At 44.9% G+C, this 25458-nt stretch overlaps 1 protein-coding gene across 1 annotated transcript in view; it reads left to right on the top strand.

Moving 5' to 3' along the window:
* The window catches only part of ORC5 (origin recognition complex subunit 5), a 156846-nt gene that overhangs the window by 59286 nt on the left and 72102 nt on the right, over positions 1-25458 (top strand). The window contains exon 13 of the mRNA XM_006263721.4: positions 19416-19526. Within this exon, the coding sequence (XP_006263783.2) occupies positions 19416-19526 (111 nt within the window). The remainder of the gene's footprint in view (positions 1-19415; positions 19527-25458) is intronic.

The following is a 25458-nucleotide window of genomic DNA, read 5'->3' as shown; positions in this document are numbered from 1 at the left end:
TTAAAAATATTTCATTGAACTATTCAGCATCAATCTCATTTTGAAGCTAATTGGGAACTCTGGAGCTTCCAGAAGTATTTTATGTAATTCCATTTATTAGAAGAGAGAAAGTATGCTTGCTGTATGGCAGGGGCAGGCAATTATTTTGGGCGGAGGGCCACTTACCCAGTTTTGGCATGCTGTCGAGGGCTGCATGGGTAGCCCTGCCCCTTGACAGGTGCCCCGCCCCCTGGTCACCATCTTGGGACCAGTGTCCCAATGTCTTGGGACCAGTGTCCCAGGGCCAGCACCAGCAGGACCCAAAGCAGGGCTTAGACTGGCAGGGATCTGTGGAGCTGGGCTGGGCTGCACCAGCAGGGAGAGGGGGGAGCTGGCCCGGCTCCATAGAGCCCCTGTTAGTGCTCCCTGCTGCAGCTGGTCACAGCCCGCATGGGGCTGTCCTGAGCAGGCACAGGCAGCCCTGTGCGAGCTGTGAGCGGCTGCAGTGTAGGGCCTCAGCCAGAGGGCGGGAGAAGGGCCATTCCCTCCTTCCCCCCCCCCCCCCCCATGCTCAGCACCAGCTTGTAATCTGCCCCCACTGCCAGCCTGGGCCCCACGTGGCTCTGGGCTTGCCTGTTAGGGCTGCTCCATGGTGGTGGCAGCGGCAGCTGCGGCCCTCCCCGCTTGCATGCTGGGCAGTGTTTGCTGCTGCTGCCCACCCAGAGCTCGCGCGCTAGGTAGCCCAGAGGTGGCAGTGGCAGACACTGCCCGGCATGGCAGGTGGTGGGGCCACAGTTGCTGCTGCCTCATGCAGCTTTGATGGGCAAGTCTGTAGCCGGCGCTGGGCCCAGGCTGACAGTGGAGGCAGATTACAAGTTGGTGCTGAGCACGGGGGTGAAAAGTGGCCCCTCCTGTGCCCGGCTCCCCATGCTGTAGCAGCTTGCAGCCCACGTGGGCCTGCCTGTGTCTGCTCAGGACAGCCCTGCTTGGGCTGCGAGCAGCTGCATCAAGGAGCATTGGCCATGGGGCAGGGGAAGGGCTGCTTTTCCCCGCGTTCCTTCCCTGCCCTTCCCCCGCCCCACTCCCCCTTACTTGAGGTTCCTGTGCCGGTGCAGCCACGTGGTCCCATTCCAGAAGCCCCTGCTAGAGCTTGACAGGCGAGCCCAGAGCCAGACGGGGAGGTGTGCCATAAGCTTGGGTACCTTAGGCAGAGAAGCAGTGCAGTCCCGAACTTTCTGTGGAGGAGAGCTCTTGCCAGCGCAGGCAGGCAATGGGATGGAAGCTGTGAGCCAGAGCAGATACCTTAGGGGTTCAGACAGGGCTGGGAAGTGGGGAAAAGTCTTCTGTAGCAGCCTGTTGACCCAGAGGCTTTTCCCCACTTGCCCACTTGACCCAGAGGGAGCTTTGACTGTTTTACTTAAAGCAGCTGCCTTGCATTGTTTTGTGTTACTGGAGGATCGGGTAGTAGCTGGAGGGGAGGCAGGAGGCCACACATGAGTGCCTAGGAGGTGCTCCAGATTCTGACCCCCAGCAGTGAGGCAGGAGCAGGCCCAAGCTGAGGGCTGGGGTCCCAAACAGAGGGAAATGGGCCAAGGGCTAAACCAAGTTGAGACTCAGAATCCAGACCTTAGGAAGTGAATGGTTTGGATATAGTGTATATGGACTACAGCAAAGTTTTTGACACAATCCCTCACAACCTTTTCATAAACAAATTGGAGAAATGTAGGCTGGGTAATGCATGGTGTGGATAGATAACTGGCTCATCAGCTGCAAGCAAAGGGTCCATGTCAGAATGGCAAGAGGTTTCAGTGGAGTCCTACAGGGATCTGTTCTGGGCCTGGAGTTGTTCTATGTGTTCATTAACGATTTGGATAAAAGCTTCTTGAGCAAGTTAGCAGATGACATGAAATAGGGGAAGGATTGTGAATACAATGGAGGATGTGAGTGCAATTCAGAAGGATATAAAAAGATTGGAAAGTTGGACTAGAGCTAACAGGATGAAGTTCAATGTAGAGAAATGCAAGGTTCTACACATTGGGAGGGATAATCAAAAACTCAAATACAAAATGAGGAACATCTGGCTGGATGGTAGCGTTATAGGAAAGGACCCTGGGAGTCTTGGTAGACCACAGACTCAATATGAGTCTGCAGTGTAATGTACCTTCACAGAAGATGAAGGCAGTTTTGGGCTGCATCAATAGAAGCGATAGGTGCAGGACATGGGAGGTAATAGTGCCTCTCCTTGGCACTGATTAGGCCTTGTCTGGAGTAGCGTGTGTAGTTCTGGGCTCCACATTTTTAAAAGGATGTGGGGAAGGTAGAGAGGATTCAGAGACGGGCAACAGAGATTATGAAAGACTTGGAAGGTGAGTCGTATGAGCAGAGGCTGAAAGAGTTAGGCTTCTTCAGCTTGCAGAAAAGGCTCAAGAGGGGACATGATATCAGTCTTCAAATATCTGAAGGGTTGCCATAAAAAAGAGGGAAAGCACCTTTTCTTTTTGCTGCATAAAGAAGGACTTAGACCAGTGACTTGAAGTTACAGCAGAGTAAGTTCTGGATAGCCAATCTAAAAAGCTTTTTCTCTGTGAGTGTTTTACTGTGGGTATTTTCCAAGCTTCTGGTCTTTGCTGGTTGCTCCCCCTTCCTTCTGTATGTGTCAGGGTGTTTTTAAGCCTCTCCTGAAGCATTGGGTGTTGTCTCAAGCTAAGGCTGGGGACTTCAACTGGGGTGTGCCAATTATCCTGATAGGAATGTAGCCAGAGGTTCCTGGCTGCTCCCCTCAGGGTCAGATTGATTACCATATTTGGGGTCAGTTAGGAGTTTTACCCCATCGTCAGATTGGTATATACTGTGGTAGTTTTTGCCTTCCTTGGTAGTGGGGGGTATGACCCTCTGCCTAGGACCTCTTGAGCATATAATGACAACATCATTGGGCTCAAAAGGTAGTAATCAGTGGCTTCATGTCTAGTTGGCAGTTGGTAACAAATGGAGTGCCCCAGGTGTCGGTCCTGGGGCCAGTTTTGTTCAATACCTTCATCAGCAACCTGGCAGACGGGATGAAGTGCACGCTTAGCAAGTTTGCAAGTGACACCAAGCTGGATGGAGCAGTAAACACGCTGGAGTGTAGGACTAGGATTCAGAGAGACCATGACAAATTGGAGAATTGAACTAAAAGAAAACTTATGAGGTTCAATAAGGAGAACTGCAAAGTCCTGCACTTAGGATGGAACAATCCCATGCACTAGTACAGGCTGAGGAATGACTGGCTAAACAGCAGCTCTGCAGAAGAAGAACAGGGGTTTATAGTGGACAATAAGTTGAATATGAGCCAGCAATGTGCTCTTGTTGCAAAGAAGGCTAACAGCATACTGGGCTGCATTAGTAGGAGTGTTGCCAGCAGATCGAGGGAGGTGATTCTTCCCCTCTATTCAGCACTGGTGAGGCCACATCGGGAGTGCTGTGTCTAGTTTTGTGCCCTCTAATTCAGGAAGGTTGTAGACAAATTGGAGAGAGTCCAGATGAAGGTAACAAAAATGGTAAGGGGGCTGGCAGACATAATTTATGAGGAGAGGCTGGGGCAACTGGTCTTATTTAATCTAGAGAAGAGAAGACTGAGGTGGGATTTAATAGCAGCTTTCAACTACCTTAAAGCTGGTTCCGAAGAGGATGGAGCTGGACTGTCTGCAGTGGTGCCAGATGACAGAACAAGGAGCAATGGTCTCAAGTTGCAGCAAAGGAAGTTTAGTTTAGATATCAGGAAAAACTTTTTTTACCAGGAGGGTAATAAAGCACTGGAACAGGTTACCCAGAGCAATGGGGTGGGTGGGTGAGACATGCTGGTGGTGTGCCCTCTGTCCAGGCTGGCCTCAGGTCCGTCCCTCCCCCTGGGACTTTTTGCTGCTCTGAAATCCCTCCTGTAGTTATTTCTCCTCTGACTCTTCATTTCCAGGCATCATTGATTGGTTTCCCTGTGGTTGTCATATTGTCCACATTCTGTTCTATCAGCATATTCCTTTGTTCTAACAAACCCATCACATGTATACATCTTAGTTTGGGCATTTACCAGTGTCTTAATTTGGGCATGTCTGGCTCCTAATTTGGTCTCTTCACTATAATCAGAAATCTCAGGGTTTTGCAGCTGGGCACTGTGACCTGGTGCCAACATGGCAAGCCTATCTTTTGTTATGGATTTTCAAAGAATTTCCCAGCCTGTTTGTTAGCCTCAGACATGGTGTCTGTCTTGCAGGCTGAAACTGTGAAACTTTGTCACAAACAGGCTTTTAGAAACCAGTTAACCCTTGCCATTCCCCTGGACCATTGTTCTAATGCAATATTTACCTACAAGACAATTCATAGATTCATAGATTTCATAGACATTAGGGCTGGAAGGGACCTCAGAAGATCATCGAGTCCAGCCCCCTGCCCCAGGGGCAGGAAGTCAGCTAGGGTCATAGGATCCCAGCAAGATAAGCATCCAATTTACTCTTGAAGGTGTTCAATGTAGGTGCTTGAACCACCTGATAGCAGGCTATTCCAGACCTCGGGGGCTCGGACAGTAAAGAAATACTTCCTTTTGTCCAGCCTGAAACGGTCTTGCAGTAGTTTATAACCGTTCGATCTCGTCATCCCTTGGGGTGCTCTGGGGAGCAAACATTCCCCCAGATACTGGTGGTCACCCCTGATAAACTTATAGGTGGCCATCAGATCACCCCTGGGCCTGCGCTTTTCCAGGCTAAAGAGCCCCATAGCTCTCAGCCTGTTGTTGTAAGGTCTGTTTTCCTGACCTCTGATCATGCGCGTGGCTCTTCTCTGGACTCTTTCAAGCTTCTCCACATCCTTTTTGAATTGTGGACCCCAAAACTGGATGCAGTACTCCAGCTGTGGCCTCACCAAGGCCAAGTACAAGGGTAGAATGACGTCCCCAGATTTGCTTGAGAAGCATCTATGGATGCAAGCCAGCGTTTTGGTTGCTTTACTAGCTGCAGCATCGCACTGAAGACTCATGTTCATCTTGTGGCCAGTCATGACCCCCAAGTCTCTTTCTTCTGTAGTGCTAGCCAGCATAGCACTGCCGAGCCTGTAAGGATGCTGCGGGTTTTTCCTCCCAAGGTGGAGAACCTTGCATTTTTCAGTGTTAAACACCATCAGATTCTCATCCGCCCATTTGGTGAGCCTGTCCAGGTCAGCCTGGATCGCCCTCCTGTTTTCAGGTGTGGATGCTTTGCCCCAAAGTTTGGTGTCATTGGCAAACTTGACCAGTCCGATTCTGACTCCAGTGTCCACATCATTAATGAAGATGTTGAACAATATGGGTCCAATTCCCACCTGGGCAATAGCGATCATCACCTGCAGGTTTTCATTATCTAACGCAGGGCGTCTAGGGCTCACACCAAGGCTAAAGCCCTTGACTTCAGAAGGGCCTGTGCGGGCCGGGGGCGAGCCGGGCCCATCTTCGCGCACACGGGCTGTGGCCAGCAGCCCGGGCACGCAGGGCTGGAGAAAACCGCGGGGCGGTTTGGTACGCGCGAGCTAGAATTAGTTACGGAGGCGTAATGGTTGATTGAAAAGATTGTTTACTTACACCCAAAGATGGTATTGGTGTAGGCTGGACAGGTTTCCAGGCACAGCTCCCGCTTAGATCCTTGCTAGAGGAACACGACAAATTCGATTGCTCCCACGGAGTTGTTTAGGCTCCACGGGTCCGGTCCGGCTGGGTTCGAAAGGTTCCCCGGAGTTGAGACTCCGTGGGTTCGAAGTTACAGGAAAGGGATACGTCTGGGATTGCGATCGGCGACGGGGAGAGGCTAGAAGCGAAAGCTCTGTAGGTTTGGTTCTATCGCCTCTATTGCCTGCTTAGGAGAGGCGCGTTGGGTTCGCGAGGGTCCGCAGCGCTTGGAGATCTTCACACTAAGTCTCTCTCTTTTCCTCCCTCCTCTGACTTGGGCGGAAGCTACCCAAGCCTTTTGTACGGCTAGCAAGCCAATAGCTAGCCGCCACGTGTGCATAATTTAGAACTAGCCAATAATGGGGTCGAATTATAATACGAATGGCGGGAACTCTTTGCAACGAGCATTTCTCCTCTGCAGCAGAGAAATGCACCCTGCAAAGAAGCTGTAATTTGGCGGGAAATCCCCCGTTGCACCAGAGTTCTCTCTCGCAGCAGAGAACTCTACCGTGCAAAGAAAGCGACAATCGGCGGGAAAATAATTTAGCGGTGCCGAAGCACACACACAAACAAAAACCACAACTTTGGGTTGTGACAGGGCCAACTTCAATGAGCTTAGGAGACTAGTGGGGGAGGCACTAAGGGCCCAGAAGGTAAAGGAGATGGGAGTCCACGAGGGATGGTTGTACCTTAAGGGGGGCGATCCTCCAGGCCCAAAGGATAACAGTCCCTGAGAGAAGCAAGGGGAGTAAGAGTGCTCAGAAACCCCCTTGGCTCAGCAAAGGCATTCAGAAATTCCTGAGGAGTAAAAGGGGGGCGTACAACCAGTGGAAGGTAGGAGCTATCACCAAGGAGGAGTACTCCTCCTCGGCCCAGGAGTGTAGGAGGGCTATTAGGAAGGCCAAGGCAGAGATGGAGCTCAGGCTAGCGTCCAGGATTAAGGACAACAAAAAGTCATTTTTCAAGTACATTGGGAGCAAGAAGAGGGCGCCAGGCAGTGTAGGGCCCCTGCAAGACACAAATGGTAATCTTGTGGCCACGCCAGACAAGAAAGCTGATATTTTTAACAGTTTCTTTGCCTCTGTTTTCTTGAACAGGGACCGGGATATCCCACCTACCAGAGGTAGGGACAATCTTGGGGATAGCTCTATCAAGCCTTCAGTCAGTGCAGATGTAGTTAGGGATCATCTGGAAGGGCTAGACATTTTTAAATCTGCAGGTCCAGATGCCCTCCAGCCAAGGCTGTTGAGGGAGCTGGCAGGGGTCATCGCGGAGCCCTTGGCCCGGCTGTATGAGCAGTCGTGGTCATCTGGCCAGGTGTCGGGGGATTTGAAACTGGCTAACGTGGTCCCAATTTTCAAGAAGGGGAGGAAGGAGGACCCAAGTAACTATAGGCCTGTAAGCCTCACCTTGGTGCTTGGGAAGATCTTGGAGAGAGTCATCAAGGAGCACATCCGTGGGGGGCCAGCAGGGGAGATCATGCTCAGGGGCAATCAGCATGGGTTCATCAAAGGCAGGTCCTGCCAGACCAACCTGATTGCCTTTTACGACCAAGTAACTAAATCCTTGGATGATGGCATCGCTGTGGACGTAGTCTTCCTAGACTTTAAGAAGGCCTTTGACACTTTCTCTCACCCCATCCTCATCAATAAATTAAGTGACTGCGGCATTGATGCCTGCACAGTCAGATGGGTAAAAAATTGGCTGATGGGGCACACCCAGAGAGTAGTGGTGGACGGGTTGTACTCAACCTGGTGAGATGTGAGCAGTGGGGTACCCCAGGGATGAACTAGCACTCCTGCTTGCACAAAACATCTATGACTTAGTGGGGCTAACAGAAACCTGGTGGGATTCATCCCATGACTGGGCGGTACATATTGAGGGCTATAGATTGTACAGAAAGGACAGGGTGGGGAAGAAAGGGGGAGGGGTTGCGCTTTATGTCAGTGAGCAATATACATCAACCCTCATCAAGACGGAATCCAAGGATGAGGAAGTAGAAGGATTGTGGGTTAGGCTACATGGGGGCAAGGAGAAAGGGATTTGGTGGTAGGGGTCTGCTACAGACCCCCACATCAAGGGGAAGAAAGAGATTCGGGACTCCTGAGGCAACTCTCGGAGACCATAGAAGCTAAAGAGGCGGTAGTCATGGGGGACCTAAACTACCTGGACATCTGCTGGGAGACGCAGACAGCAAGGTCCCATCGCTCACGCAGGTTTCTAACCTGTGTACAGGACCTCCACCTGACACAGGAGGTACATGGTCCCACTAGGGGGAATGCCATACTGGATCTGGTATTGGCAACGGAAGATGACATGGTAGCGGACCTCCAGATCGGTAGCCATCCGGGGGACAGTGATCACTTAATAATAGAATACACCATAAAACGTCGAGTGGGTAAGGTAACTAGTAGGGTGAAAGTGCTAGACTTTAGGAAAGCTGATCTCAATGAACTCAGGCGATTAGTCAAGGACGCACTGCAGAGTAGGAGATTTGAAGAAATGGAAGCCCAAGAAAGGTGGCTGTGCCTTAAGGAAACGATCCTTTGGGCACAAAGGAAGACGATCCCCGAGCTAGGCAAAAGAGGGAAAGGGGCCAGGAGGCTTCCCTGGCTGACCAGAGAAATCCAGGGCAGCCTAAGGGACAAAAGGGGAGCACATAAAAAGTGGAAACAGGGAGAGATCACCAAAGATGAATATACCTCCTCTGCTTGTGCTTGCAGGGAGGCAGTTAGACAGGCCAAAGCTACCATGGAGCTGAGGATGGCAACCCAAGTAAAAGACAACAAGAAATTGTTTTTTAGATATATAGGGAGAAAAAGGAAGGCCCAGGGAGGAATAGGACCCCTGCTAAATGGGCAGAAACAATTGGTGACGGACAGGGGGGACAAGGCTGAACTCCTCAACGAGTTCTTTGCCTCAGTGTTCCTAAGCGAGGGGCACGACAAGTCTCTCACTGGGGTTGTAGAGAGGCAGCAGCAAGGCGCCAGACTGCCATGCGTAGACCCTGAGACGGTGCAGAGTCACTTGGAAGAACTGGATGCCTTCAAGTCGGCAGGCCCGGATGAGCTCCACCCGAGGGTGCTGAAGGCACTGGCCGACATCATTGCAGAGCCACTGGCGGGAATATCTGAACGCTCGTGGCGCACGGGCCAAGTCCCGGAGGACTGGAAAAGGGCCAACGTGGTCCCCATTTTCAAAAAGGGGAGGAAGGAGGACCCGGGCAACTATAGGCCAGTCAGTTTCACCTCCATCCTTGGCAAAGTCTTTGAAAAAATTATCAAGGCTCACATTTGCGAGAGCCCGGCAGGACAAATTATGCTGAGGGGAAATCAGCACGGGTTCATGGCAGGCAGATCGTGCCTGACCAATCTAGTTTCTTTTTATGACCAGGTTACGAAATGCCTGGACACAGGAGGAGGGGTGGATGTCGTATACTTAGACTTCAGGAAGGCCTTCGATACGGTATCCCACCCCATACTGGTGAACAAGTTAAGAGGCTGTGACTTGGATGACTACACAGTCCGGTGGGTGGTGAATTGGCTGGAGGGTCTCACCCAGAGAGTCATGGTGGATGGGTCGGTTTCGACCTGGAAGGGTGTGGGCAGTGGGATCCCGCAGGGTTCAGTCCTTGGACCGATACTCTTTAATGTCTTCATCAGTGACTTGGACGAGGAAGTCAAATGTACTCTGTCCAAGTTTGCAGATGACACAAAGCTATGGGGAGATGTAGACACACCGGAGGGCAGGGAACAGCTGCAAGCAGACCTGGACAGGTTGGACAAGTGGGCAGAAAACAACAGAATGCAGTTCAACAAGGAGAAATGCAAAGTGCTGCACCTAGGGAGGAAAAATGTCCAGCACACCTACGGCCTAGGGAATGACCTGCTGGGTGGCACGGAAGTGGAAAGGGATCTTGGAGTCCTAGTGGACTCTAAGATGAACATGAGTCGGCAGTGTGACGAAGCCATCAAAAAAGCCAATGGCACTTTATCGTGCATCAGCAGATGCATGACAAATAGGTCCAAGGAGGTGATACTTCCCCTCTATCAGGTGCTGGTCAGACCGCAGTTGGAGTACTGCATGCAATTCTGGGTGCCGCAATTCAAGAGGGATGCGGATAACCTGGAGAGGGTCCAGAGAAGGGCCACTCGTATGGTTAAGAGCCTGCAGACCAAGCCCTACGACGAGAGACTAGAGAAACTGGACGTTTTCAGCCTCCTCAAGAGAAGGTTGAGAGGCAACCTTGTGGCCGCCTATAAGTTCATCACGGGGGCACAGAAGGGAATTGGTGAGTATTTATTCACCAAGGCGCCCCCGGGGGTTACAAGAAACAATGGCCACAAGCTAGCAGAGAGCAGATTTAGATTGGACATTAGGAAGAACTTCTTCACAGTTCGAGTGGCCAAGGTCTGGAACGGGCTCCCAAGGGAGGTGGTGCTCTCCCCTACCCTGGGGGTCTTCAAGAGGAGGTTAGATGAGCATCTAGCTGGGGTCATCTAGACCCAGCATTCTTTCCTGCTTATGCAGGGGTTCGGACTCGATGATCTATTGAGGTCCCTTCCAACCCTAACATCTATGAATCTATGAATCAGGGCTCAGTCCTCAGGCCCGCACTGTTTAACATCTTCATCAGCGACTTGGATGAGGGGGTGGAAGGCACGCTGTCCAAATTTGCTGATGACACTAAGTTGTGGGGCGAGGTGGACAAACTTGAAGGGAGAGAGAGGCTGCAACTAGATTTAGACAGACTACAAAAGTGGGCAGATGAGAATAGGATGGGGTTCAACATAGACAAATGCAGGGTGCTGCACCTTGGGAGAAGGAATCCACAGCATACATACAGGCTGGGGAGTTCCCCTCTTGAAAGCACAGAGGCAGAACGGGATCTTGGAGTCATTATTGACTCCAGGATGAATATGAGCAGCCAATGTCAGACCGCAGCCAGCAAGGCCAGCCATACCTTGTCATGCATCCAAAGATGCATCTCAAGCCTGTCCAGAGAAGTGATACTCCCTCTCTATGCGACTTTGGTCAGGCCGCAGTTGGAGTACTGTGTCCAGTACTGGGCGCCGCGCTTCACAAGGGATGTGGCCAGCCTGGAGAGGGTTCAGAGAAGGGCCATCTGCTTGGTGAGAGGGCAGCAGGACAGGCCCTATGAGGAGAGACTGAAGGACCTGAACCTGTTCAGCCTCAGCAAGAAGAGGCTGACGGGGGACCTGGTGGCTGCCTACAAACTCATCAGGGGAGATCAACAGCAAATAGGCAGAGCCCTTTTCTTCCCAGAACCACCTGGGGTGACAAGGAACAGTGGTCATAAGCTGATGGAGAATAGGTTTAGGTTAGAGATCAGAAGGCAATATTTTACAGTTAGGGTTGCCAAAATCTGGAACCAACTTCCCAGGGAAGTGGTCCTTGCCCCTACCTTGGGCAAATTCAAGAGGAGGTTGGATGATCACCTGTCTGGGGTCTTGTGAACCCAGCGTTCATTCCTGCCTGTGGCAGGGGGTCAGGCTAGATGATCTGTTAAGGTCCCTCCTGACCCTAGCTTCTATGAAACTGTGAAACAAGGACAGAGCCTTGGGGGACCCCACTGGTCACAGGGCACCATGATGATTGACTTACGTCAATTACCACCATCTGGGTCTGACTCCCCAGCCAATTTCCCAGCCAGGGGATCGTGGTGGACCCAAGGCCACAATTGTCCAGTTTTGCCAAGAGGTGATCATGGGATACGAGACTGAAGGCTTTCTTGAAGTCAAGATATATGACATCAATCTCTTCTCCCTTGTCCAGGTGATAGGTCACCTGGTTGTAGAAGGAGATGAGTTTGGTCAAGTAAGACCTACCTGCAGCAAACCCGTGCTAGCTATCCCTCAGGAAGTTGGCGTTGGCCAGTCCATTAAGGATGGCCTCTTTAATAAACTTTTCTAAGACCTTCCCCGAGATAGAAGTCAGGCTGATGGGCCTGTAGTTTGCGGGATCCACTTTCCTCTCTTTCTTGAAGATAGACACCACACTGGCCTTCTATCAGTCTTCAGGCACTTCACCAGAGCTCCAGGAGTTCTCGAAGATTCGTGCCAGAGGCTGGGCTATGATGCTTGCCAGCTCCTTGAGTACCCTGGGGTGTAGATTGTCGGGAACGGCTGACTTGAAGGTATCCAGCCTCTCAAGGTGTTCCTTCACAAGGTCAGCATTGATGGAGGGCAGGGGATCTCCCTCACCTGGACCTCCCTGTCCCGTAGTGGGCATGGGCGTCCCATGGGATTGATGAAAGACGGATGCAAAGTACCCATTTAATAGGTTGGCTTTTTCCTGGGTGTCAGTTGTCCCATCTGGTTTAGCAGGGGTCCAGTGTTGCCTTTGCTTTTTCTCTGGCTCTCCACATATCTGAAAAAGGACTTTTTATTGTCCTTGATACTTGAAGCTAGTTGCAAAAAACAAATCTCTAAATATAATTTTCTAGTCATCAGTTATTATGCTTTCAGGTACTAATAGGGATATTGGGATACTCAGTCAGCCTTCCTTTCACACTGAGAATAAGTACCTCAAAGTGTGGCAGGTGTGAAGGAAGGGTGGGTACCCCAACCACCCGGCCTGTTGGCAGGAGTTGAGGGGTCACTATGGAGTGTCACAGCTGCCGTCAGAGGCCAGGATCTGCTAATATCCTATCCTCCAGGGTGCCTGCAGTCACTTCCATCTTGGTGTCATATTCAGATTTGATGCATGTTCTGTCTATTCTGTTATCCAAATCAATGAAAATAGTCATTAGAATTGGACCAGTTCTCGTTAGGGCAGACTTCTGTGGTAGATGCTCTCCTGGTTTGACAGCAGACCATTGGCAGACTTTGAGGGTGATTTTTCTAGACCACTGATGTTCAACCTCCAACCTGTGTAGTCGCATCATCTGGCTCACGGGGCTCCTCACAGGCCCAGAAATTTGGTGGCAGGGAACAGTGGCAATTAATACTGCCACCATTTTCCTGACATCAAATTTCTAAGACCTGACTGCCAGGTGATGTGGTCTGTTTGCGGGGCTGGAGCTAAGGCTTAGTCTGACACATGGGACTGGGACCATGCACTGGCCCTGTCCCCAGCCCCACATGCTGGATCAGGCCCTGGTTCCGGCTCTGGCAGCAGCCCATTTTGAGCTCTGGCCAGGCCAGCTCCACACCACTCGTCTGGTCCATGGGCCAAAGAGTTGGGCACCACTGTTCTTGTAAGAAAGGTAATGAAATATGATCTAGAATGTCATGTGAGACTGTCAAAAGTCTTGCTAACGCTGAGGTATACCACATCAACTTCTCCCCCTTTATCTGCAAAGCTGGTTTCTTTGTCAGAAGAAAATTAGATTGGTTTGATGCAATCTGTTCTTGACAAACCCATTCTTTTTTTTATCCCCTTATCTTCTAGGTGCTTACAAATAGATTGCTTAATAATTTGTTCCAGAATCTTTCTGGGGATTAAAGTGAGGCTGACTGGTTTATGATTCTCCCTCCTAATATATTTACAGAATAAATTCTTGTTGCCTTGTACATCTCCTGCTAATTGAGACTCCATTTGTACCTTAGCCTTTCTAATTTTTGTTCCCACATCCTTGTGATGTTCTTTTACTATGATACTATACTTATCCATTGTTGTGGATGTTTTGTAAATTCCTTTTTTGATTTTTTCAGGTTATTAGATTTCCAGTGCAATCAAAATGGTCTCTGTTATGCTTCCTCTTTTTCTTCTGCGTAGGAATAGTTTGCTATAGTTGTTCCGTTAGTGTAGTCTCTTTCAATAGCTGCCAGCTCTCCTGCGCTTCTTTATCCCATATCTCATCTTCCCAAGGTACCCTTCCTATTAGTTTGTTGAGTTTGGTGAAGTCTGCTTTACTTAAAGTCCATTATCCTCCTATGTTGTTTAAAACAGTATGTAATAGATCATACTGATTCTGAAATTCTGTAGAAAAGATCACATTCTTATTTATTTCTGTCCATATTGGATTCAATAGACTTATCCACAAGAAACTGTTGGTAGCAAATACATCTGGAAATTCAAATATCAGGGTTAAACCAAAATAGAAGGTGTATAATAGATACATTTGTGAAATTACTGTAATGTAGCTGTGCAATTCTCTGCACTGTTCTGGGCTAAACATGAGTGTTAGCTAAATGGGGGACTTGTTTATATACCATAGGTTTATTGACAAAACCTACACTGGTTATACAAATGAGATGTTAGGGAATCAGAAAAATATACAAGTAATTTTAGAACTAGAGGGTTAGGAAGGGACTCTGCAATCACTGTTAGTACCTATATAGCCTCCATGGACTCTGGCTGAGGGAATTATACTGAAATGATCTGTCAGTAAATGTGGTTTTAATAACATTTTGTTACTTTGTTTCCATGTATTTTTCACACCAGTTTTTTTTAGCTACAAGATAACATTGGTGACACCACCTGGATTCTAGAAACTTATAACGTCTTTTGGCAATGCCTTTACTTCACAGAGGAGGTGAATGTTGCATTTTACTGATAACTAGCACTACTAAAGTGCTGATGTTGTGATTGAGATATGTCCTTCCCCAAAATGATTTAGAAACCAGCTTTCTTTCTGAAATCCTCCTTTAATCCTATCTATACTGGCAGTAAAAATAAATTGAGGTACGCTGCTAAAAGTGAAGTTGAATGTCAAAGCATAGAAAGTGTGATGCCAACTTAAACAGAAACAATGCTTCTCACATCAGAACTTTGTTAGTTTATATGATAAATGGATCTGAATACTGTGGACAACACTGACTGCAGAGAACAAAAGTTGACAGTTGCTGAATTTCTTGTGAACAACTTTTATTTTACTGTTTTTATTTGTCTAGATAGCAATTTATCTTTGTTTCTTCTGTTGAATTGAATTTTATATATACTAATAGTCTGTAATGCTTAAGATATCCATGTGGAAGCTATTTAAAATGTAAAGACTCATCTGGTGTGACTTTGGTTTTTGTTTCTTAGTATTTTTACTGTAAAATGAAATCATATCATGTTAGCAACAAAAATGATTTCTAAATGGAAGCTTATGTAAGTTTACAATGCTCTGATGATCATTAAAAAATCATAATCTGAGTTATAGGTACCTTTTTCATTAAGGGCTCTTGGAAGCCACCGTGGTACGTGAAGTGGATGTAGTCACGGAGGATGTTGATAGACATAAGAAAACTCCCCCAAACCGGCACTTTACCTTAAACTTGGTGCGCTCCCACACCGAACCCAGCACGTGCCTGGAAGAGGCATTGCATTAGTTCAACCCAGCTTGCCCAATGTCTGTGTAAATTGGGTGCTTCATTGGGGGTTTTTTGGTGCTTTTATTTAATAGCTAATTGAATCAGCTTCAGATGAAAGCACCAAAAAACCCATCTGAAGCTCACGGTCTATGCAGACACAATGGAGCCAGTTCAAACTAGCGTGCTGCCTCTTCCAGTAAAGCGCGGTTTGTTTGTTTTTCTTTCACGTCTGTCAGCAGCCATAGATCTTTGCAGTGTATAGAACAGTAAGTTACCTGTTCCCATTTCTATCTTTTTAATGAAACGCTCTGGTTCCTTGGTGGTTTGAGAGCAAGTTTGGTAACATTTCAGATTGTGATGATTTCTCTAACACCAATAAAGTGACAGGGGTGAATTAAGGCTAGATAAATTAAAAACTAGTCCAAAGCCCACTGTGTTTTTACAAGAGATGAGTTACTTCATATATTCTTTTGTTTGTAGGCTTTCTTAACAAATTTGTGAAAAATGTCAAGGTAGTTCCTTTTTTTTATTAGGAAAGAAGAAAATAAAGAGCCTAAAAAGCCTAAAAGCCTAAAAAAGAAGGGGAAGAGGTAGGACAACTTGATCAGAGAGAGAGTAGCTACTGAATGGAATTAGCTGTCACTGTAAGCTGACAAGGAGCATGGCAGAGTAGTGAACTGCTCGGGGTTTGGCATGTTAGGATATAGAAGTTCTAAGCCTTAAGCAAAGGGAATTTACAAAATGTCTTTCACAGACGAGCCTATGAACTTCATTTCATCAACCTACTGGATACAAAAAATCATGGACTTAATATAGACACTGGATTTAGAACACATTATAACCTGCCTAACATCTGACTCCCCAGGTTAACCCTCTACTTTTTACCAACTATTCTCATTCCCTTCTCCCTCCCACCCTCCCATCTTTTGACTACAGATACATTAATTCCCCCTCCTCCCAACCCCACTTGTCTCTCACATACTGACCTCCTCAATTTACCTTTTAACTGAGTGACTTGCTTGCATATGTACTGACCTCTACCAGCTTTACCACTCCATCCAGGAAGAGCACAGACCATCTGCAGACCCTTCCTCAGCCTGATGGAAGGGTGTTTGTGCCTGAAAGCTTGCTAAGAAGAATTTTTCCAACTATTTGAGTTGGTCTAATAAGAGATATCGAATTTACCCAAAGAACCTTGTCTGCCTATGTTCTTAGATCAACATGGCTACAACCTAACCCCCTGAAGCATTAAGCAAAGCACATGCTTTATGTTGTTCTCTAGAAAGACTACTCTTTTTTTTCATGAAACGTTTGCATACGTTTTCAACATTTTACTCTGAGAATGTGAAAACTGATTGTATACTGCAAGTGGTTAGATTGTATCTTGTTATGCATCTCCATTTGTGCCCGTATCCTGTGTATGAACAAGTTGTTAGAGTTTAGGTCTGCAAAAAACTAGTAATCTAAATTGCTTTTTGTATACAGTTGTGGTAATTCTGTGCTTGGTGTAGGTATAAGAATGCTTGCGCCCTTTTTTCTACATATGCATAGATTTCCATTATTTTTGTGAAAACTTGGTGTTATGTCTGCTGCATCAGTGGCTTCAAAAGGTTAAGTTTGCCTCTCAATGTCCAATCACACAAAAGGTTATCTCTGCATCTTTATTAAATCAAGTGAGTCTTCTGTGGTCTGGTAGGAAAAGTGGAATAGAAAACTGAAAAATTGCTGCTTTGTGCTGCCTCCTGGACAGCACCCCTCAAATAGGTACTTTGGGCTGGAATAGTAGCATAAGTAATATTCTCCCCAGTAGGGCTAGTGAGATAATAGTTTAGTTTTAAAAAATTATTCTTCATGCTTCTTTTAATGAGGCACAATTACAGCTCCCAGATACTTAGAATAAGTTTTTTTAGAATGTAGTAAGAAGGTTTATAATTCAGGGCATTTTAAATATCTCTGCAGTTGCTGCCATATGAATTTACTCAATCCCTAATTGTTTTATAGCAGACTTAAAAAAATAAAATAAAAGTTAATTGTTGAGATGGACTCTGTCCTGGAACACTGATAAATTTTCATTAGTCTTTATTTTTAATTAAGACCACTCAAACAAATATCAGAGCACCTTTAACTAACTGCTTCTTTTGTCTGGCATGTATCCCATTTTTCCTATCTAGAATATTGTAGCAATTTCATAGGAACAAGGTTTTTCTTCTTTTCCCCACCCCCATTGTATACTTGCTGCCAACTTCACCATTGGACTAGGTAATTCATACTCTTTTTCATTCAGAAATCTAGAGAGTATTGCACATTCTTGAGTACATTCGTAATTTTAGAAAATCCTAAATAGTTATGGTCATTTGGAGTTAGTTTTGGAGCAGAACTTTATAGCTGATTTCAGCATTGTTCTCGGTTTATTTCCAGATTCTGCAGGTAATTCTACCCCCCAGGAGAATTCAAAGACTTTGATGCAATGTAGGGAAAGCAATTACAAAGCTCCTGTGACTACACATGACTTTTCTTTATTGGAAGAAGTTAAAGTAGAAGCAATTTTACTGACTTTATGCAAGTCCATTAAGTGAGCTGGACTATGTTGAAAGAAAACAATTCTAACAATTCTGACTTTAGTAGCGTCCAAAACCAAAAGGATGTTTTTATAGTAGTTTGAGAAAATACACATAGCAGGAAGGTCTTATTCTCATTCTCATAGAATAGATCAGGGGTGTCAAATTTGCTTTGCGCCCTGATCCAGATCCAGACTGCCGGGCTTCTTGTGGACTGGATCCAGTCCAGGGCACATGGTGGCTCTGGCCCAGGGCACACAGTCACAGTGGTAGCTCTAGGTCTGACCTTGGCCTTGCAGCGGCTCTGGTATGGGGTCAGCGGTGAAGGAGGTAAGGCAAGTGCGTGGGCCAAATAACTGTTTGCTGCAATGGTGGCAACAGTGATAGATCAAATGGCTGCAGGGCAATAAGGACTGCATCGGTAGCCTGCAACAGGTTGCTTGCCTTTGGAAATGCCCCCAGCTTTTAGTTGCCTGGGAGGCCAGATAAAGCAGCTTTGCAGGGTATATTTTTGAAACCTGTGGAATAGATTATATCCTGATTGTAGGCAATAAATCAAAAACAGAACCTGTCCTCTGAGGAATTTGTTAACCTGTGTGTTTTGTTTTAAGGCAAGCTAGCCATAGACACCTTTTTGGATTTGAGGAGAGGAAGGATAATCCTGTGTCTGAGGCATCGAATTGGGAACCTATATGCTTTCAGATTTAGGCTTTGTCACTGGCCATGTGCATAGATGTGGTTAAGTCACTTTGTCTGTGCTCTGTTTACCATTGCAATCCTCTCACCTGCTGCAAAGGGGCTGATAACATGTCTTGGAGATGCTCTGATACATATTCTATTACCTTAGAATCTATTGCCTTACCCAAGACCATTAAACAAAACAGTCTAGAGTACTTCAATAATGAAGCAAACTGATGGGTACTTCCTGAAAAACTCACTAACAGCTAATGGAAAATTTAAGGAACCTATTTTTTTCCCTGGAGGAAAACGTTATTTTCTGGGTCTCCCCCTTCTGCTTCTTTTCTAAAGTAACCATCCTTGCCAGAATCCAGGAGGTTTTTTTAGGAGTGCATATGGGTACCTATACATGCGCTTCAACACATTCTAATTAGAATGCATTGGAGCAGACTTGATTCATCAATTGACTTAGACAAGCTTTTGAATGCAGTAGTCATTATGTATCTGCTGGTTATTCTTCTTTTCAAGCCCAACTGTTATTTGTGGCAGGAGTTCTTACTCAGCTTAAGTAAAGAGTCAGGGGCAAGTACAGAAGTTATTGTTGAACATATTCCTTAATTCAGATACATTTTATTTACCTTTGTCAGTTGTTTCAATTTTATTCAGACCTAGAACTGCTTATGGGACAAGATACTACTTAAGTTGAGCAGTAATGATAGGCTATACCATTTATGAGTAAAAGAACATCTTGGCAGGAGGAATGTAGGGAAAGGGAAGCACAAGTGCTTCAGCTAAAGAAATGTGACAAAATGGCAATGCAAGATGTGTTAAAGAGCTTAGCCCACATTACTAACAAATAATAAAATAATTTGAGAATGCTGCTTACATCTGAAGAATACCAGGAAATATAGTCCACCAACTTCTGTCCTGAGGTTGGACTGAATCATTTAAAAGATATATTTCTTCTTTCAATTCCATGATACAGAGCGGAGGTTTGGCGCAAAGCATTCTGTTATGCCCAAGTGTTCTTATTTATTATGCATAGAGCATTTTGGACACTTGCCAGGTTAAATGGGGCTCTGTGGGGTGTAACTTTATAAGGAGTTGATTGTCTCTCTCCAGTATTTTTAAGGTATAAATTGGCATTTGGAAAGGACACAGTAAATACATTACCATCTGGAGACTAAACGGTATAATGTATAATATCCAATGATGCTGTGCTTCAGAAAAATCTACATAATTGAACTCTTTCTTTCTTTGCCTCTATTGCAGACCAGCAATCACCTACTTGGGCCAAAGCCATTCCCTCTGGACAGACTGTTAGCAATATTATATAGTATTGTGGACAAGAGAGTTGCGCCGACTGGAAATATATTTTCCCAGGTGAGTGCAGTTTTACTAGTATTTTTTTTCCCTTAAAATTTCTGAAAGGGCTTTACTACATTCTTTTAAAGTAATTATAGGTGTAGGGTTTTTTGACTTTGTAGTATAAGTAATGGTCTGGTAAAAAGTACATTGTGGCTTATGTTGAGAAATAACCTATATCAGCAATTTAAACCTAAGATTCAGTGTAATTTTTTTCTTTGTTTCTGAAGAAATTTTGTTGGATATGTGTAATGCCCTGAAACATTTTAATTCTTCACTTTGGCCCTGATTGTGGAATATTATCTGTGTTGGTGGCTCCCTCTTCTCATAGAAACCCTACTGGAGTCAGTCAGACTAGTAACTTGCCGAAGGACAAGAACATGCAAAAGCATGAGACTAGCACAAATTAAGGCATTCGGTACTGAATTATAGCAGTTGGTCATAGTTAACAAAAGGTACTGGGAAGTTTATTATGCGAGGTCATGAAAGCTGTTTCGGTTTTTTTGGTAGGGTCCTTTTTGATTGGGATCTTGTTGATTATCTTTTTCATACGCTGTCTTAGCTGTTTGTTTCTACTAATCTTGTACCAAATCATAAATGCTGCACAAAATAATGTTTCACTAGATGGCAGCACAGCTACAGTGTTTGTGAGAAAAAGTAAATCCAGGGTTCTTGCTAGCACTTTAGATGTGTTAAGTGTCAACAGAACTCCACTGCTGAGTTAAGCCTAGCTTCCTGTTATCAATCTGATTTTTGTCTCCTAAACTTTGAGAATCCTTATAAACTTCCAATACTTTTCTGCTGTCCCCTTTTGCTTTGAAGTTCTCTTTTAACATTTGCTTTCAAAACCTGGTTCTTCCTATGCTTTTTAGGTCTTGGATTCATAGAATCATAGAAAATGAGGGTTGGAAGGGACCTTGGGAGGTCATCTAGTCCAACCTCCTGCTCAAAGCAGGACCATCCCCAACTAGATCATCCCAGCCAGAGCTTTGTCTAGCCAGGTTTTGAAAACCTCCAAGGATGCAGCTTCCACCACCTTTCTGGGTAACCTGTTCCAGTGTTTTACTACCCTCCTAGTGAGAAAATTCTTCCTAATACCCAACCTAAACTTCCCTTGCTGCAACATGAGATGGTTTCTCCTTGCTCTGTCATCTGTCACTGTTGAGAACAGCCTAGTTCCATCCTCTTTTGAATCCCTCTTCAGGTAGTTGAAGGCTGCTATTAAATCCCCTCTGTTCCTTCAGTCTTTCTTCATAAGTCATGCTCTCACCATTTTTGTTGCCCTCTGCTGGACCCTCTCCAAATTGTCCACATCCTTTCTGTACTTGGGAGTGAAAGGGGGAAAAAACTGAACACAGCGTTCCACATGTGGCCTCACCAGTGCTGAATCGAGGGGAATAATCACTTTTCTTGACATCCTGGCAACACACCTACCAATGCAGCCCAGGATGCTGTTAGGCTTCTGGGCAACAAGGGCACACTGCTAGCTCACATTCAGCTCATTGTCCTCTATAACCTGGATTCAACCAGGGTTTATCTCTGAAGAGATACTTTCTGATATATTTAGATTCAACCTCCTTGCAAAGTGGCAGAAACTTTGTTGGTATGGAAACATACAATTAAGAAATCCAAGGACTTCCCCACTGCCGATTAAATCCTTCATCAGGATCCTCTTATCTGATTTTCAGCTTTCACACAAACTTACAAAATTTTCAGCAAATATAATTGGGCATGGTAAAAAAGAACCCCTCCCAAATCCTAGGACAATGAAGGATTTCTGCTCTGGATGGGCTCAGAAGTCTGTCTAGTCCAGTGTAGATTTGTCAGCATTGCCTGGTACCAGCTGCTTTAGAAGTGTAAAAAATCGTGCAGCTGGCAGTTACAGGACAGACTGCCCTCAGGGGAAGTTTCCTCTTAGCCTCCCTCAAATTGGAATTTAAGACCTGAAGGATTAAGTTATTGGAAAGACTTTATATCAATAGATTAGATTTCTAATGCTCTGATTCTTACTATTTAAAAGCAGCCATTCTTGAAGTAAGGGAACTTATGAGGGGGATCAAAGGCCCTACAGCAATTCAGTTATCACATGTAGGCTCAGACCAGAAGCAGTCTTGTCTGTATGACCACAAGCTACCTGGCAGCTGGGTCAAGAGCCTGCAAGGAGCATCATGGCCCATGAAGAGATTGGAAGCCACTGGTTTAGAACATTGTAGTTTTTCTTGTTCCAGGTGGCAAATTATATTTGGGTGACTAACATAATTCAGGCAATTTTAAATTGAGGAGACATCAAGTTGCAGTTTAAGTGATGAGGTATAGCTATGATTCTCCTTAATTTCTGTCACAGGGTGTTAGTTTTTTTAATAGAAAACATTGCATTATAGAAAATGTGGTGATTTTTTTGAGATTCAAATGATTATGTATCAAAACACTGTAATTAGCAATATCAGATTATAAAATGCTTCATGCACAATTTATGTAACTAGCACACAAACCTTCCCTACCTTCTCTGTAGCAAATTTTGTTACAGGACACAGGTTTCTACAACACACTTCATGCTGGTTCAGAATGTACAGTAGGTGGCAATGTTGTCAAACAATACCTTTAACAGTTAGGATTTTTCTCCCAATGTAGATTAGTTTTTAAAAGCTACAGTGAACAGCAAGGTTTGTAGAAGCCCAAGTGCCCCATTATCACAAAAGATTATATCTGGATGATCTTTATACCAAAAGAAGATAGCCCATTGCAAGTAAAGATTGTTGATCAACCATGACTTTGAATTTTATGGATTTTCTCCGTTAGTGATATTTTTGGTTCAGTTAAAAAGAAACAGAAATTAACTTGAAATTATAAAAAATCATGTTAACTAGTTTAATTATGGGGTTTAAAAGTAGAGTTTTGATATTTTACCTGGTATATTGTTAGTCTCTTAGTAACTGTTTTCTCAAATTTAAATTAAACCTTATGGATTTTTATAAATCTATATTTTCTGGGTATTTTGCAAGTCCTTAAACTAGTAGATAGAACTTTGTCCAATCTACATGTTAGAAGCTAACTTTGAATAAACTATGCTGTACAACTTTTTAAAAAGCTTTCATCAAAGTAATGTTTGGCTTTTTTATTGATTCAGCAGTAAGTTTATATTATGTGCTATGCAGTCTACAGATCAAAAAGCTACATAAAAGAATAAAGTGTTATATTTAAGTAATGTCTCACCATCTGTTCTCATAGTGAACCATATTAGCTTTACAGTTGATTAAATTTCATGTGAGAGAGTTAATAACCACTAAAAGCTGCTCTAAGATCAAGAGTGTCATTGACAATGTCTTGATTTCTCATTTTTTGTGTGCAGTTTCTATCCACACAGAAATTCCTGTCATTAACTTTTCAAAATGAGTCTTATCCCTCAAGAAATTATGAGCAGATCCACAGATTTTTAATTTTCTGTTAATGCCAAGATTTATTAAACCATTTTAGTTTTTTTACCATGTAGATCTCCAATGTGTAATCTAAAGCTTCATCTAACTTTTGCCTTTTAATGTTAGTCATAGTCCTTAATAAATGGGCCTTGGTTTTAGTCATATGAAAAGTTAATGTGTTCCTTTTGTATTAGCATGATCATTATGGTTTATAAGACATATAGGGCTAAGTTTTCCTGGTACAGCTCCATAAGAATGAGTTGTATTTCTCCAGGAATGAATTTGTCCCATTCATTTTCTTGTTTCCTTCCTCATTAGCATATAAGAATAGCATACAAAATAAAATGTACAACTTAAACTTCCCTAAATGAAATTTGTTTTAATTACCATTTTAAATGTTGAGGCTCATTTTACTGCTATAATTTCAAACATGGTTTCATGAAATAAATATATTTCTTAGGTAATATATTTAATGGTGTTTTATTTAGGGGGAAACTACAGTGACTTTTCTTTCTCTCATTACATAATTTTGTGTTTGCGAAGGCTTTATGTTCAATTGAAAGTTTTAGATGATCTTTTTCTGCCTAAATTTGTATTAGTTTTCTAGATTCTTCTAATGGGTCCTAGGTATTATATTTTTTGGAATATATTTTGTATTTTTTTTAGCTGGTCTTTCTGGGTTGCATTAAGTGTTGCTGAATTCATCCTTTACAAGGAGGTAACATACTCAGAACTTCAGAGATGGGGGAAAGGACACACAAAAAGTTGGTTCCTAAATCACAACAGAATTCCACTGTATCAGAGTACATACGCATCCTCTGAGTACATTTAATTCTGGCTTTGCTTGAGGGATCAGAATTTTATTTTTAAGGTGATCAGCGTATAAGGAGACATCTAGTTCTTTATTTTCTTATTCCATATTGTAAACCACGATAGTTATTAATAGCTGTCAAACCTCACGTGAATTTCTGTATAAGATCTGTCTCTTGCTTGCACGCATGCTCTCTCTCTCGCTCTCTCTCTCTCTCTCTCACCCTTCTACCCCCAGCACCAAATATTCTTATTCAGACTTCATCTCTTCTCTTGGTTATTGCAGCTTTCTTTACTCTTCACCCCAATCATTTTCAGGTCCATCCAGAATACTCCTGCTAAGGTCATTTCTAGGGGTGCACTGATAACTATTTTCTTGGCTGATACCAATAGCCAATGATTAACCAACCATACCAGCTGATGCCAATCTAAAAAACAATATTTAGTAATGGTGCAAGGCATTTTAAACTACTGACATAAACCTTTTTGTTTGTTTGTTTTGCATTTATAACGCACATATGCAGACCCGTACTCTGCCTGCTCTGGCTCTCATAGATTCCTAGACTGTAGAGTTGGAAGGGACTACAAAGGATCATCGTGTCTGACCCCCTGCCCCTGGCAGGAAAGAGGACCGAGGTCAGGTGACCCCAGCCAAGTGACTGTCAAGCCTCCTCTTGAAGACCTCCAAGTTAGGTGATAGCACCACCTCTCTTGGAAGCCCATTCCAGGATCTGGCGACCCTTACTGTAAAAAATTTCTTCCTAATGTCAAACTGGAATCTACTCTCTACTAATTTGCACTCATTATTCCTAGTTACTCCTAGGGGTGCTCTGGTAAATAGTGCATCTCCAATTCCCTGTTGTCTTCCCTTGATAAACTTATTGGCAGCTACAAGGTCTCCCCTCAGACGTCTCTTGTGAAGGCTGAACAGATTTTTAACCTCCCCTCATAGGGTCTTTCATGGAGGCCACTAATCATACGAGTGGCCCTCCTCTGAACCCTCTCCGTATTTTCTGTGTCTTGAAGTGCAGTGCCCAAAACCGGACGCAGTACTCCAACTGTGGCCTGACCAATGCGGCATAGAGGGGGAGCATCACTTCCCTCGATCTGTTGGTCATGCATCTGCTAATGCATGACAAGGTGCGATTAGCCTTGTTGATGGCTTTGTTGCACTTCCAGCTCATGTTCATCTTGGAGTCAACTATGACTCCAAGATTGCTCTGAGCTGCTGAGGAGGTCATCCCCCAACCTATAGGTGTGCTGGGGATTCCTCCTCCCTAAGTGGAGTACCTTGCATTTATCTTTGTTGAATTGCATCCTATTTCATTCTGCCCATCGATCCACCTGTCCAGATCAGCCTGTATCTGCTCCCTGCCCTCCGTTGTGTTCACTTTGCCCCATAACTTGGTATTATCTGCGAACTTGAAGAGGGTGCTTTCCACACCCTTGTCCAAATTGCTTATGAAGATATTAAATAACACTGGTCCAAGGACCGAACCCTGTGGGACCCCACTGCCCACCTCCTTCCAGGCCGAGAACAACCCATCCATCACCACTCTCTGGGTGCGGTCCCTAAGCCAGTTGGCCACCCACCTGACTCTGTAGGCGTCCACTCCACAGTCTGCTATGAGAATAAGATGCGAAACTGTGTCGAAGGCCTTCTTAAAATCCAGGTAGAAGACATCAGCCTCAGCTCCTGTGTCAAGGCAGTGTGTGACCTGGTC

The sequence above is a fragment of the Alligator mississippiensis genome, chromosome 4 (genome assembly GCF_030867095.1).
Source record: "Alligator mississippiensis isolate rAllMis1 chromosome 4, rAllMis1, whole genome shotgun sequence".
Taxonomy (NCBI): domain Eukaryota; kingdom Metazoa; phylum Chordata; order Crocodylia; family Alligatoridae; genus Alligator; species Alligator mississippiensis.
The sequence above is the reverse complement of the archived record's forward strand: the minus strand, read 5'-3'. Positions and strand labels throughout refer to the sequence as shown.